Below are 14,977 nucleotides of genomic sequence, written 5' to 3' on the forward strand. Positions count from 1 at the left end.
GGAGGCACCCCCGCTCCCATGGTTTAAACCTGCAGAGCCTTGAGCCCAGTGGGCTCCTGGGGAGATGTGTGCACGCAAGCCCGCGTGTGCCTGAAACACGGCGCGGGAAGGGCGCACCAGAAGACGAGCGGCGGCGCGGGGGGCAGGCCAGGATCAGGCAGGACGAAGAGACGGACTTTTCATGCTACACCCTCCTGAGCGGTTTGAATTTCTACCACGTTCCTGACAAAAGGCAATCGTGACAGTGGGGGAGGCCTGGCGCCCACTCAAGTCGCCTGGGCCCTCTCCAAAGTGAGCAGGTCAGGCCCTGCTGGTGGGGGGAGGGTAGCGGGAACGACTCGGATCCCTCCTCTGCAGCCTCAGGTCCTGTGACCCAAGTGACCACTAGGGCTGGAGGATGGAGGACACCGGCTTCTCAGCCGGTGACTGTCTTGCCTGGCACAGGCCTGCACCCAACCCACCCCCCCTTAGTGGGTGTGATGGAGAAGCAGCAGGCGGGGCCAGGCTGGGGTGCCCGGGGCCACTAGAGACTTGGGTTTCCTGAAGCCCAGGGTAGTCTCTCTCCCCCTGCCAGGGAGGCCACACTGCACGTGCAGATCCCAGAACTCCAGCTTTGGAGTCCGTTAGACCCAGCTTTGAATCTGGGCTCTGCCACCTGGGGCCCCACCCACCACCTTTCAGGTCTAGAAAAACAAAATAATAATGCATCGCTCAGCACCGTCATGAGGACCAACACACCCTGTGCCCAGCCCAAGACCCACAGGCACATAGCAGGGGTTCTGAGCACAAAACATCCACCTCGGGGCCCCTTATCCCCATGGCACTCTGACCAGACGCAAAGATTGGAGAGAAGGAATCCCAGAGAGAATTCTGGACACAAGGCCACACTGGGCCCAGACCAGGCATCTGGCCACTGGACCAGCCCGACTGGGCACCCAGCCAGGCTTGGTGCAGGCCACTCAGACCCAGAGCAGCCATCTGGCCAAGGCTGAGAGGCACCAGCTTCCTACCGTGATTGGAAAAGTCTTGATTCTAGGTTTCAAAGGTGCCAGGTTGGGTCTTTAGGCCACGTCAAAGTGGCCTCTTGTGAAGGCTGATCCCCGGTGTTGGCTGAACAGGAGGTTACCTCCCTGAGAGGAGACAAGATAGGGGGCCCTTTGCTCTATGGGCAACGTTTTATCTCTTAAGGTGGCAGTGGCTGCTCTTGGTGTTTGCTGTATTATCCTTCATTCTTTGAAAATATTTCACAATAGCCACCCACCTCTGCTGGCCCGCCCCTTGTCACCTCTCCCCCCCTTCCAGTGGGGCTGACCACAGGCTGGAGAAGAGGCCCCGCACTGGAGACACCCAAACCTCCTAAGTCAGCTCTGACTTCAGGGGGTCAGGGGCCCGGGAGGGGGTGTCAGCAGGGATTCCTCTCAAAGGGCTGGTCCATGGGGGCTGGAGGGCGATATCTGCCTTTAGGGGTTGGAGGCTCTGGTCCTGCAGGCCTGGTCTGGAGGGGCCCAAAGATGAGTCTAACTGTGGGGTGTGCGGAAGGGCAACCCCAAGAGAAGAAGGACAAAAGAAAGGGCTTGGCTTTTCTGAAAAGAATACTAGGGGCTCCGACTTGGGCGGGAGCCATTACATGCAAATGTCTGCCCCCTCCATGCTAATCAGCCTGCAGCCCTGGGCTTTGTGAGCTACAAAAGGAACAGCAGATGTGCGCCTGTTCCTTGGCCCCTGAAAGCACGGGGGCTTAGCGGACAACTGGGGGCGGGGGGCGGGGGGCAGGGGGTGGAGGCAACAAAACCAGCAGCCCAGCCCCTCACTCCATGCGCTGGGCTGCCGGCCTCCTCGGCCAGGCCTTTCTTCTCCGGCCATGACTTTGAAGCTGTTGCTATACATGGTACCAGGCAAACACCTAACGCAGTGCAGTAGGTCAGCTAATGCTCCCACCCACCTTCCTGGGCACACTTAGCTCACTTTCAAGAGGGGAAACCAAGGCACAGAGAACTGACATGCTGGGAGTGGCTCAGCCTGGGGACTCAGCAGCTCATGAAAGAGAGCCGAACCCCATCCCAGCCTCTGGGAGGAGAGTTGGCCCTGGGGGGCTGTGGGGACCACGCTCAGGGCCCTGGGAAGGACATTGGCCCTGGGCCCGGGCAGAGCCAGGCCTGGCTGGTTGACCATGGCTGGCAGGCACCATGCCCCTGAGCCCGATGGAGCCTGCCTCCTAGGGCTGGGAGGGATCACTGAGGGCGGCCACCACCTTTGCCAGCAGGAGCTGGGCTGGCAGTGCTCCGTGAGGACGGAGGCGGGCGGGCAAGCTCTGTCAAGGGCAGCAGCAGGACCCCCTCAGAGCGCTGGTACGCTCCACACTCTGGCTTCCGCAGCTGCCGGGGACGCTGCGCCAGCATAGGCAGCCGAGCCAGTCGGTGTCTGGGGAACTCAAACGTGTCCCTCCTCTGGCCAGCTGAGGGGCCTCAACCCTCAGATCAGGGTGGCTCCAGGGAGGCCAAACCGGAAGAGGCCGGAGGACGGGGCAGAGGCAGCCTCGGCGGCAGAGTGATGGAGGAAACCAGCTCAGGGGGCTGAGGCCCACTTGCAGTCCCAGTGGAGGGCCCATCGACAAAGAAAAAGGTGAAACAGGATGTCCTGGGGCCTCACGGCTGCCGGAAGGGCCTCCGCCAGGCCCCTGGGGCTCCGGGAGCCCCTCCGGCCCCGCCTCCGGCCTCAGAGAACAGGATGTTTGAGGTAGGAGGGCCCCTTCCCGCCCACCCGTGGCTGCCTCACCAGATGTTGACTGCAGATGTGGCCCAGGCGAGAGGGGACAGAGGCTGCCTGACACCATGACGGAATCGGCAACGAGGCAGGAATGAGGAAAGACTGGCTTCGGGCTCCAGAAGAATCCACCGGGGCCACTGCCCCAACACAGGACAGAGACCACAAGGGCCAGGTGCAACCTCTCCTTTACGGCATTGACTCCTCACCTGCGCCCGAGGGGTGGCAGGGCTGAGTCGAGATGTCAGGGCCAAAGCTGGGTTGGCATGCAACTGCCGCCCACCACTGAGTGCCTCAGTTTCCTCCCTTATGAAACGGGGATGAGCTGTGGCTCCGGGGGCTCCCCAAGGGGCTGTTCTGACAGCGAGGCAAGTCAATGAACGTAAAGTGCCTGGCACGGCGCCCGCCCGCCACATGTTTGGGCTCAGCCCACGTCAGCCACGGTAGGGCCTCAAAGCGGCAATAGGCAGGGCACAGGGGTGGCGTGGCGGTGGAAGGGAGTCATGTGGCCTGTCAGCATCCCCCACCCAGGGCTCATCCATCACTAGGGACGCCAACCTCCGGTCACACAGAGGGCTCAGACCAGAGCCAGGCTCTGCGGAGGGGGCCTCCGGGACACACAACAGAAGTCTGGGAGCCCCAGCCTGCCTTTGCTTTCCCCTCCAGCTCAGGGAAGAATGTGGCAAGCTCCTGGAATGTCCCTCTTGGGTCTGCAGGATGCCCCCCAGTCTGCCTTTGATTGTATTTACTCACGTGCCCCCTGTGGGGGGATTAAAAGAGCATCCCTTGTTCATTAGAGCACTGATCTGCCAGGGTCCCTGCGGCCGACCCCGCCAGAATCTCACCAGTTCCTGTGTTGTCAGGCAGGCTTCTACACACAAAACCGTTAAACGAGTAACACATCCAGCCAAAAGGAACCCCAGCCACAGGAACACAATTCGCGGGGGAGCTTGGTAGGAGACGGAGCACGCCCCCCCGCCCCCCCGCCCCGCCCCACCAGTCTGGACCTGTTTTCAAGTATGCGCTGCCTGCCGTCAGGGGACAGACCCATCTGACCAAACAAAACCCACCCAGAGGCTGGGGGACAAGTTCTAGGTCTGGCTTTGGGTGGCGGTTACATGCGTGCACACACTGTCAAGTGCACCTAAGGCCCAGGCGTCTGTGTGTGTTGATTAAACAACAATTAAAGTAAGTGATCTAAAGAATAACCACCAGAGGAGACGCATGAGGGCCACAGAGCCTCCATATCCAACTCCTGCAGGCCTGGGTGAAGCCTGGTCTCAACTTCCTTCACAGAACTGGTCTTCAGGGAACAAAAGGGGTGGGTGTGGGAGAAGTCAGGGACTCGGGGTTCTTAAACCAAAAGTCGGAGCTGTGTAGCGTAACAAGCGTCAGGGCAAGTGTCATGGTTTCTCCGGGCAGATGTGAAGGGTGCCAACAGCCCCGCCCCGCACTGTTCCTGGGACCCCGAATCCTGAAGCTTCCCAAGCAAGTCCCGGAAGTGAGAAAACAGGAGGGTGAACGCACAAAGTGAGTCATTCGGGACCTGGAGGGGCTTGGGCAGGATCTCCAAGGCCACCTCCTTGTGCCCTTCCCCAGCTCCTCCTGTACCTGTCTGGGGGTTTCACGATCACCTCTTCCAGACCGCACAGCAGGTTTAGGAGACCAATGATATCTTACACCATGTCATTCACCTGCTGTGTGTGCGGGGCTAATACCAGCCCCCAAGACCACTCTCCATGCCCCAGGAAGAAACGAGCAAGAACTAGGGTCACTTGGCCAGGGTCACAAGGTCAAGTCAGATAAGGCTCCACAGCCTATGCTAATCATGACCTCCAGCTGCTTCTGACTCTGGAGAGGACTGCTGCAGACCAGGAGGGAGAAGGGCGGGCATTCCAACCCAGGAATGCAAAGCAGGCCTGTCCCTTGGCCTGGCCGAGAGACAGGGACCCAGGAGAGCAGGACTGACCCAGAGATACAACAGACCCCAGCTAAGCCACTGCCCCCTGCCCCCGGGACTTGCCTCCTCCCCACCTCAACTCTCTCCGGCTGGTGGCCTCCTGACTCATTCTCTTCAGACTGGCTCCTGGGCCACTTGCCCCCCACAACAGCGAGAGGGGTTCTTCCTCCACCTTTTCTCTGCTCCCCGAAACTAGGAGTGTGCCTACAGTCCGGGCACAGGTGATCACCTGCCACCAGCCAAGCCCCTCAGTGGAACCTCCCCACCGACAAGGAAGCTGAGATCTGGGAGGCTGAGTCATTCGCCCAGGATCACCCTGCCAGGAAAGGACAGGGGACAGAACTGCGCTTGAGCCCAGACACAACCACAGGTGTCGCTTCCCTCCCCAACACTCTGGGAATAAACGCCAAGCCCCTTGCTGGGGCCCAGCCCTCCCCCTACTCGCCCTGCTCCAGCTACACTGGCCCCTGGCTGTCCTTGGCCATGCGGGCCCACAAGCTCACTCCCCAGCAGCTCTTCCCGCCTGCTGAGTAGCAGACACTATTTTAAGCAGTTTACTTCTATTAGCTCACAACTCATAACAACCCTCCAAGGTAGATGCTACCAAGACTCCCGTTTTACAGCCGAGGAAACTGAGGCACAGAGCAGTCACGCCGATGGTGAGGCGCTGCCTCACCTGCGCTTCTCCTGGTGGCGTTAATGCCCCATTCTGAGCAGGGACCATCTGTGACCAACCCCTTCCTCCCCCTCACTTTGAGCAGCCTCTCCCCCAGCACTCTCAAGCCTCAGTACGTTTTACCTCCTTCAAGGCGCTGACCACTAGCGGGTGACTGCTGACTTAATGCCTATCACACACACACCCCCCAAGACCCACAAGTGTGGGCCCACGTGCTTAACCCCAGCTCCTAAAACAGTATCTGGCACACAGTGGATGCTCAGTAAAGGTTTGCTGTTTAAAGCTAGACAAATGGTAACGACCACAACGCGACAGCAAGTCCACTCTGAATACGTTGCTGGTTGAAAGAATGAAAGTTCAGGTCTCCCCATTTTCAGAGAACTGCTGGTGGGCCCTGCTGTCCTGGGTCGCTCTCCCACTCTCCACCCAGCCTTCCCCAGACCTGCCATCTGCCTGTGTTCCCTCCCCAACCCCAGCCCTCGGATGGGGCTGCCCCTCCTGAAATCCAGTGACCTGCCCTTGGCATTCCTGCCTTTCAAAGTCACTCCCCCTGTTTGAGGACAGGACACACACACACACACACACACACACATACACACACACACACCGCTTCTCCCACTGACCATCCCTTACAAGCCAGGGGCATCCACTTCACTCCCCAATCTGCTGCTGTCCTCAGGGGCTGTCAGCCTTTCTCGGGTCACAGATCCCTCTGAGGAGGATCAAAAGCAAGGGAGCCACTCCCCCGAAAAATGCACAGAGAACCAACCGCAGCGTCACAGCCACAGTTTACCAGGAGCACACAGACCTAATAGGCATTTTAGAAGTGTTGACTCCGGAGAGGCTCCTCTGAGGTCCCAGCCATGGACTCTTGTTCCTCTACCCTTATGCAAGTAGCATATAATTTCAAGGGACCATGGGACACCCCCCTCCCAGGGGCCATCCAAGGACTTCGGGTTCAGAGTCTCAGCTCTGAGCTGCCTGAAGCCCCTCCCAGACTCCACTCTCCATGGGAGCAGCCAAGTCTGGCCCAGGTCTGGCCCTCCAACACCCCCCCTCCCCATCTGGGATGGGTATTTCTCCCGACGTCCTGGCAAACTCACCACCTCCTCAGGTGCCTCCTCAGGCTCCCCAGGAAAGGAGCCTTGCCTGCCGCCAAGAGTTCTCTTGCCTCCCCCATTCTGCTAGATATGACCTGGTCCCAGAAGGCACCACAGAATCACCTGAGTTCACACCATACTCCTCCTTCTGCCAAAAGGCCCTGCACGCCCACCTCATGCAGGCCCCCACACCTAATGCCTGCGCTTGCTGCCAGGTGCTGCTCACGGCGCCGGCCACTTTCCACCTGTGATCTCACGTATGGGCCCAAACAACCCCAACGGGGGTACCGCGCCAGGCCCTTAGTCCCTGCCTGAAACACGTGCGGCCCAGTGTGTTTCAGATTACAAACTCTTCAGATCTGAAAAAAGCTAACAAGGTTCAGATAACGTGGATTATCCCCAGCAAACTATAGGAAACGTCCAGAACCGAGCACAGTCTTGCAGCCAAAAGCGGGAACAGTCATTCTAAACTGGATACCCAGAGATTACAGAGAGCCCCACGTGGCAGCTCAGGGGGGAATTGTGCCCCAGTTTGGGTCAGGTTAGAGCTTGCTGTCAAATGAGTAAGAAGTTAGGTTTTCATACCTTTTAGATTTCCAAATTGCCAGTGAGGGCCTGTGGGCTACACAGGTGCAGGGAGAGGTGAGGAAGGGGAGGGGCTTGGGAGGTGGGCAGCGGGCGGGGCTCGGGACTGGAAGCCAGGTCAACTTGGACTGGGGTAACAGCCCCCAGCTCCACGGGGCTCAAACTCAGCGGCCTAGAGAAAGGAATGGGGGACGAAGAAGGGTGTGGGCTAAGGGTAAGAAACATTTTCCCACCCCCGATGGAAACCTGGGTTCAGAGAAATGCCTCTCTACTTTAAGAAACAAACCACTGCACAGATCCCACATCCCGCAGAGCAACTAAACCCGTGCACCACAACTACTGAGCCTGCGCTCTAGAGCCCGTGAGCCACAACTACTGAGCCCACGTGCCACAACTACTGAGCCTGCATGCCTTGAGCCCGTGCTCCACAACAAGAGAAGCCACTGCAGTGAGAAGCCCGCGCACCTCAACAAAGAGTAGCCCCCGCTCGCCGCAACTAGAGAAAGCCTGCGCACAGCAACAAAGGCCCAATGCAGCCAAAAATAAAATTAAAAAAAAAGAAAAGAAAGAAAAGAAACAAACCGCTGCAAGTGAGAGGGCAAATGGCTCCTGGTGCGAGGCCTGTGCTGGGCGGCGGCGAGCAGGGAAGGGACTCTAGCCATGTGGGGTACCTGCCCCTTCTGAAGGCAGCACTGCCATCCAACTCAGCCTCAGGGTGTGAAGGCCCAGGGTTGCCAGCCTTTCTGCTTTTTCAGAAGTACAAAGCCAGATTTTGATGTGAAATCCCCCGATTTTTAAAATACTGGGAGTCTCCTTTTAACCACATAGTGGAGCTAACCCTGCAGGCAGGTCACTCACGACCCCTGGCCATGGGTCATGGCCTCTGCCATCTGCCCTTTGCCTTTGCCCTGGGCAGAATTCACCTTTTGTTCCATAACACGATTCCTGGCCTCTGACACGCTTCAGGGGCAGACTAAGGTGAAACTATTCGGTTACATTTCTGTTGCATTCTCTCGCCTGGAAGCTTCTGCAGGCTTCTCTCTCCTTGCTCCCGTCTACAGCGTAACCTGCTGCCAGAGTAATCTTCAGAAATACCATTCTTATCATGTTAGGCCCCCGTGAAAAATGGCAGGCCACTCCTGACCACATAAAGGAAAAGGCCCTGTCACTCGGGAAAGTGACCTGGGCCCAACCTTGTTACCCATCCTTTAGTTCCTCCAAGGGACCCTTTTGCTCCACACCAGGTTGCTGTCCCCACCCCCGACTTGAGCATGTTTCCATAATCCAGGAGTATCCTTCCCAACACTGGTGGCTACATCCACATCCTACCTACTGTGGCCAAGGTGACTGTCTCCCAGTGTCTGTTCCCCCTTTCTCCCACTGAAAGAGAAACCCTGAAATTAGCTGAGTACAGGGCTGCTCAGACTAAAGACTACATTTCCCAGGCTCCCTTGCAGCTAGTGGTGGCCATGTGACTGCATTCTAGCCAATGGGATGCAAGCAGAAGCAGCCAGGGCCAGCTTCTGGGAACCTTCCCTAACAGACACCTGGCAATGCTCTTGGCATCCTTTGTCCCTTCCTTTATCCTGCTGTCTGACAACCAGGGTGTAATAGCTGGACTCCAGCCGCCATGTTGATCCATGATGACAAGACCCGAACCCGGGATGTGGGAGAGGGGTTAGCTGGAAGGACCTGGGTCCAAGGACTTCCTGGAGCAGAGCTTCCACACCAGCCCTGGTCTGCCAACCTCCAAGGCTTCAGGACAAGAGCACAAGAAGTGCATTGCCATCTTGTTTAAGCCACTGCCACTTTGGGTCTCTGTTATGCACAGATAAACTGAATCCTGACCACCCTTTTCCACTGAACCACTCTGCAGTGAGCAGAGGGTCCAACAGCTGTGAACTCCAAAGCCAGCTCTGCTGCCTGCCAGCCATGTTATTTGGTCAAGCCCTTTCACCCCTGCTTTTCCAGCAATAAAATGGGAGTGGTGTGCCGACCTCCCAGAACTGTTCTAAGGACCAGTGGTAACACACAGCAAGGGCCACACCTATCAGGCTAACTGACCCACACGGTCCAGAAAGTGTACTCTATCTGGCCTGAGCAATCAGGACACTTCACAATCAAAACAAACAGACCTACACAAAGAAGGGCTTTTCAGTTTCTCTTAAGCTGTGGCAGATCTGCCAACCCTGGCTGGGGCTGAGTCCCCAAGTCCCCCCTCCTCCTGCCTGTTTCATTCATTTATCCCAGGGGTCTGCAAGCTTTTTCTGTCAAGGGCCAGTAAGTAAACATCTTAGGTTTTGCAGGACTCTATGGTCTTGGTTGAATGTTCTTCCTTGGGTTGTTCTTTTCTTTTTAATCAACACTTCAAAAATGTACAAACCGGGACTTCCCTGGTGGCTCAGTGGTTAAGAATCCGCCTGCCAATGCAGGGGACACGGGTTCGAGCCCTGGTCCGGGAAGATCCCACATGCCGCGGAGCAACTAAGCCCGTGCGCCACAACTACTGAGCCTGCGCTCTAGAGCCCGCAAGCCACAGCTACTGAGCCCGTGCTCCACAACTACTGAAGCCCGCGCGCCTAGAGCCCGTGCTCTGCAACAAGAGAAGCCACCGCAACGAGAAGCTGGCGCACCGCAACGAAGAGTAGCCCCTGCTCGTCGCAATTAGAGAAAGCCGGGCACAGCAACGAAGACCCAACACAGCCAAAAATTAATTAATTAATTAATTTTTTAAAAAATGTACAAACCGCCCTTAGCTGTCACCAGTTAAAAAACTGGCCACAGGCCCGATCTGGTCCACAGGCCATAGCTTGCCCACAGGCCCTGCTTTATACTATTATCCTTTCCCCAGCTGCCCCCAAAGTCAAGCATTTGAGTCTGTCAACACTGGTTTAAGCAGGGCCTGGCACACAGTAAGTGCTCAATAAATGACAGCAGCCAGTAGCAACTAGCAGGCACCACTGAAACGTGAATGCCTTTTGGTGTAACTGTCTGGGTCTTCCCCCCAGCTTGACACTGAATGTCCTCAAGGCTGGGTGGAGGACAAACTCTTCCAAACCCTCTCACTACCACCCCCCTGCCACAGCTGCCACGGGTGTGGGCTACCAGGAGGGTGACTGAAGGAAGTCACAGGGTCCTGATTCCGGGACAGCAGGCCATGCTTCACCATGCTTTTACAGAGGGTTTTTCTCTGGGGTTTCCTCCCCTGGCAGGTCCCCCACGAACTGAAATTTAGCCCCCGTCAGAGCCAGCCCTGCCGTACATCCCTTCCTAGCCAATGCGGCGGGGACAGGCCAGAGGACCAAGAGAGAAAAGCAGCACAGTCAGCTCCAGAAAGGCCACCACGGGGCTGAGGAACTGAGAGTCTGTTCTGCTCGTCGCCCCACCGCCCCACGATGGGCTTCCCGAGGAGCTGCCTCCCTGCAAGGGGATGGCAGCCCAAGTCCAAGGACTCCAGAGGCCGTGCCAAAGCTTCCTCAAGGCCCGGGAAGCTGGCAACTCTGCCCAAGGAAAACAGCCCAGTTTTGGTAGTTGCCATTTAGCCAATCCCATGGACACGGGCCAGGGTGACATCAAGTGGCAAGAAGGGGTGGGGAGGGAATTCCCTGGTGGTCCAGTGGTTAGGACTCTGCACTTTCACTGCCGGGGGCCCGGGTTCGATCCGTGGTCAGGGAACTCAGATCCTGCAAGCCACGAGGCCAAAAAAAAAAAAAGAAAGGGTGGGGAGGGTCACCGTTCACTGCAGGGTGACTGGGACAGGACCTTCCTCAGCTGTCCTCTTTCCCATAGGGAGAGGGCAGACGTCAAGGAAAGGGGCTGGATGTCCTGCTACCCACACCCATCTCCCAGCCCTGCCGCCTGAGACAGAGGTGGCAGCCCAGGGGCCCCCCTCCCATCTGCTGGGGGTGCAAGGCAGGTGGGCAGCCCCACAGCATAAGGGACTCCCTCCTAGAAAAGCCAGCTCTTCACCATTCCACGCCAGTAGCATCACCACTGATAACATCTATAGACAGATCTACCCTTCACCGCCGGACACCCTGCTCCACAACCCCGTGCTGCACTTCCCCCGCATTCCGGGGCCCCCGGTGGCACTATTCCCATCGCAGGTGAGGAAGCGGAGGACGCGTACAGGTGTCGCTACAGGGCTGCTACAGGTGACATGGCTAGTTCAAGGCCGCGTAGCTGGTGACTCACCCAGTCACACTCCACGTTCAGGACCCTCAGCTCCCAGATGTGAGACACTGGGAGATTCGGGCGGATGTCTAGGTCGACCGCCCACCCGCCCCCACCCCAGCTCCACCCACAGAGGCGAATGCCCGGGATCTGGAATCACCAGCGGCTCGCAAGACCTCGCCTCACGAGGGACAGGTGAGTGGAACAGGGCTCCTGAAGCCTTCTCACCTGGCCAAAGCATTCGGGTCCCAGAAGGGTCCAGGATGGGAAATGCTGAGGCCAGGGATGGAAGTTCATCCCAACAGAAAGCCTAAAGTTCCCAGCAGCAGCGTGGTTCACCCCTAAGTCCCCCCAGTGGCCGGACCACCTCTGCCTTTTTCCAGGGGACCGTCAGCCAGCCCTCCACACCCAGCAGGCTGGGCCTGATCTCTGATCCAGGACTTTGCACTCCCCCAGCAGACTTCAGAGCAGTTCTTCCCCAGATGCCCGCGCTCCCCAGGCGGAGCTGGCTCAGGAACCAGGGCTGCCCCGCCCTGAGCAGTAACCCGACCAACTCTGAGGCCATCACCAGGCCTTTACCGGGGCAGGTGCTGCCTCCAAAGAAGAAGTGTTCGTTCATAGAGCAAACACGCTGTGCCACAGTCCTGGCATCACCTCCATTCTACCACCGAGGAAACTGAGGCACAGAGACCCACAACTACCCTCAGGGCACCAGTCTAGCCCACGTAGTGGATGCCCCCCAAAATATGTCCAAGCCCTAACCCCCGGAACCTGTGGATATGACTTTACTTGGAAAAAGGGTCTTTACAGACATAATTAAGGATCTAAGATAATCCTGGATTTAGGGTGGGCCCTAAATCCAGCAACAGGTGACCTTACAGGAAAAGGCACAGAGACACAGGGGAGCAGCCATGTGAAGACAGAGGCAGAGACTGGATTTCTGTGGCCTCCAGCCAACCAATGCCTGGAGTCACTGGAAGCTGGAAGAGGCAAGAAAGGATCCTCCTCTAGAGCCTGTGGAGCGAGTGTGGCCCAGCCGACACCTTGATTTTGGACTTCTGCCCGTGAACTATGAGAGAATACATTCCTGTTGGTTTAAGCCACCAAGTTTGTTACGGCAGCCCTGGAAAACTAATACAACCAGCTTTGGCCAACTCCAGAACCCATACTTTTACACTAATACCTCACACTAATGTTACTTGAGCCTAAAGAGGAAAAAATTATTTCAGACCCCTGAGACTTTATCATCAGGAGTCTGAAATAATTTCAGACTGAGGCTCTCAGTTTGAGAAACATGGACTTTCTCCTCTTGACTAACGCTTCAGTTATGAATGACCTCTAAAAAGGGAAGTGTTCCCTTTGTAACTAGTAACAATTCCGAGTAGATCCACAAAACAAAAACACAAAAGTAAAAACTCTCCTGGAGAAACATGTAAAGAGAGGAGACTACGTGTAGAGTATATGAGAACGCTCTGTATTATCTTCCTAGTAATTCTATCAATCTAAAACTGTTCTAAAATCAAAAGTTTATTTACCAAAGATAAACCACCTCCCCTGGAACTCCTTTGAGGATCAGCCCTGGAACCCTAGTTTGAGAAACACTGCCCTTCTTTGTTCTGTATCCCATTAATGCGTGTTGAATGAATGGCCATGCTTGTGATCTGGGGGATCCTGCTGAGCTTAAGTGTCTGTCCTGAGCTCCGATGCCCACCGGGGATACCCTTCTTTCTCCTCATCTGATCCAAGAAGACCCAGCTCTGCCCCAGCAAAAAGAGGTGCGACGCTGGGGACAGACACACAGCTCCTTTATTTTGGGTTTTCCAAGTTGAGGTGTGGGGAGAATCCTGTGTGGGAACCAACTGCTCCACACACTTCCCTTCAGAAAGCCCCCGTTCCCGAAGTGGCAAAAAACTCACACAGGCCAAAGCCAGGAGAGGCCCCCTCAGTGACTCCACAGAGCATCAGTGCAAGAAACCCGGAGAGACCAAGCTGAGTGTAACAGAATAACAAAATGTGAAGGAGGGGGTCCTTCCCTGGTGGCGCAGTGGTTAAGAATCTGCCCGCCAATGCGAGGGACACGGGTTCGATCCCTGGTCCGGGAAGATCCCACATGCCGCGGAGCAACTAAGCCCGTGCGCTACAACTACTGAGCATGCGCTCTAGAGCCGGCGAGCCACAACTGCCGAGCCGGCGAGCCACAACTGCCGAGCCCGCGTGCCACAACTACTGAAGCCCGCGCGCCTAGAGCCCAGTGCTCTGCAACAAGAGAAGCCACCGCAATGAGAAGCCCGCGCACCGCAATGAAGAGTAGCCCCCGCTCGCCACAACTAGAGAAACCCCACGGGTAGCAATGAAGACCCAACACAGCCAACAATTAATTAATTAATTAATTATTTAAAAAATGTGAAGGAGGAATCGTGACCGGAGAGAACTGATAAGAAAGAGTAACAAGAGAAAGAAAAAGGATGAACTACAAAGACGCGAGGTCCTTGGCAAACACATTTGTGATTTTTTTTTGTCCACCTTAATGTCAGTTTTGAAACTAGCTTCACAAAATGTAACCAGTTTCTCACATCCCCCAAAAGGAAGATCGGAGGACCGTGACGAGGGAGGAGTCCGTGTTACCTCTTACTTCGGAGCTGGGCATCCAGATAGAGGCCCTCCCCGTCCACGTTTCCAAGAGACGCACACCCAGCAGCTCGCACCACCCTCGCAGGACCCCTCTCCCCTGATCTAGAAGTTTCCCACTCAGGGGTCCAGAACGCCAAGCTCTCCAGATGAGTGGCACAGGGTGCTCCAGGCCCCCCCCCAGACTGGGCACCACTTTCCAACCGTCCTTGGCAGTCCAGAGGGTCCCCTGAGATGGCCAGAGGCTGCCCACACCCCTCCCTCCTCCCCGCTAGAGCGGCCACACCCGCCCACAGACTCCCACCTCTCCCACGCCCAGGCCCCTTCCCCTCCCACCCAGCCCCCCCACCCCCGGCTTCCTCCGAATTCTTACTTTGCACTATCGGCCCCCCACTTCCTGCCCACCCCCTCCCAATCTCAGGGCCCTCACTACTCCCCCATTTCCCGCTTCCCTCTGTACTCGGGGCACCTCACCTCTGGCCACCACTCACGCCCTCTTTTCTCTTTCTGCCCCTTTGACACCGTTCCTCCACACCCCTCACTCGGGGGTCCCCCACACCCAGCTCCCTCGGCCCGGCCCCACGGAGCCCACACCAGGCCCCCAAGGATCAGGGCCCCTCACCCTCGGGACCCCGGGCCCCTCACCGCGGCCGCGTCCCGTCCGCCCCGGGCCCCCCGCCCGTCCGGCCTCGTGCGCAGCCCCCGCGCGCAGCCCGGCCCTCGGCCCGGCCCTGGGGCCCCGCACTCACGGCTGTAGAGGGCGATGCCCGCCGCGTCCGGGCCGGCGCGCACCTCGAGGCGCAGCGCCTGCTGCTCCGCGTGCCGCTGGATCTCGCCGTTCGCGTCGCCGATGGTGAGGAGGCGGGCGCCGGGGAACACGGACACGGCCCCGCAGGGCCCCGTGACACCCGGGCCGGCCGCCCCCGCGCCGCCCACGCCCGGCCCCACCGCCGCCGCCGCCGTTCCTGCCATCTTAGATCCGGCTCCAGGCCCCGCCGCCGCCGCCGCCGCCGCCGCGCCCGGGCCCAGGCCGCCGCCGCTGCCACCGCCGCCGCAGCACAGGCCGAGGCCGAGGCCGAGCCGGGTAGCGCC

General features: G+C 57.8%; 1 protein-coding gene across 3 annotated transcripts in view; it reads right to left on the minus strand.

Annotated features, from left to right (window-relative positions):
• The window catches only part of CARM1 (coactivator associated arginine methyltransferase 1), a 40,884-nt gene extending 26,027 nt beyond the window's left edge, over nucleotides 1-14,857 (minus strand). For all 3 annotated transcript variants that reach the window (XM_061190472.1, XM_061190471.1, XM_061190470.1), the window contains exon 1: nucleotides 14,635-14,857. In XM_061190472.1, coding sequence (XP_061046455.1) covers nucleotides 14,635-14,857 — 223 coding nt within the window. The remainder of the gene's footprint in view (nucleotides 1-14,634) is intronic.
• Nucleotides 14,858-14,977: the final 120 nt, after the last annotated feature.

Source organism: Eubalaena glacialis, chromosome 4, assembly GCF_028564815.1.
Source record: "Eubalaena glacialis isolate mEubGla1 chromosome 4, mEubGla1.1.hap2.+ XY, whole genome shotgun sequence".
NCBI lineage: Eukaryota > Metazoa > Chordata > Mammalia > Artiodactyla > Balaenidae > Eubalaena > Eubalaena glacialis.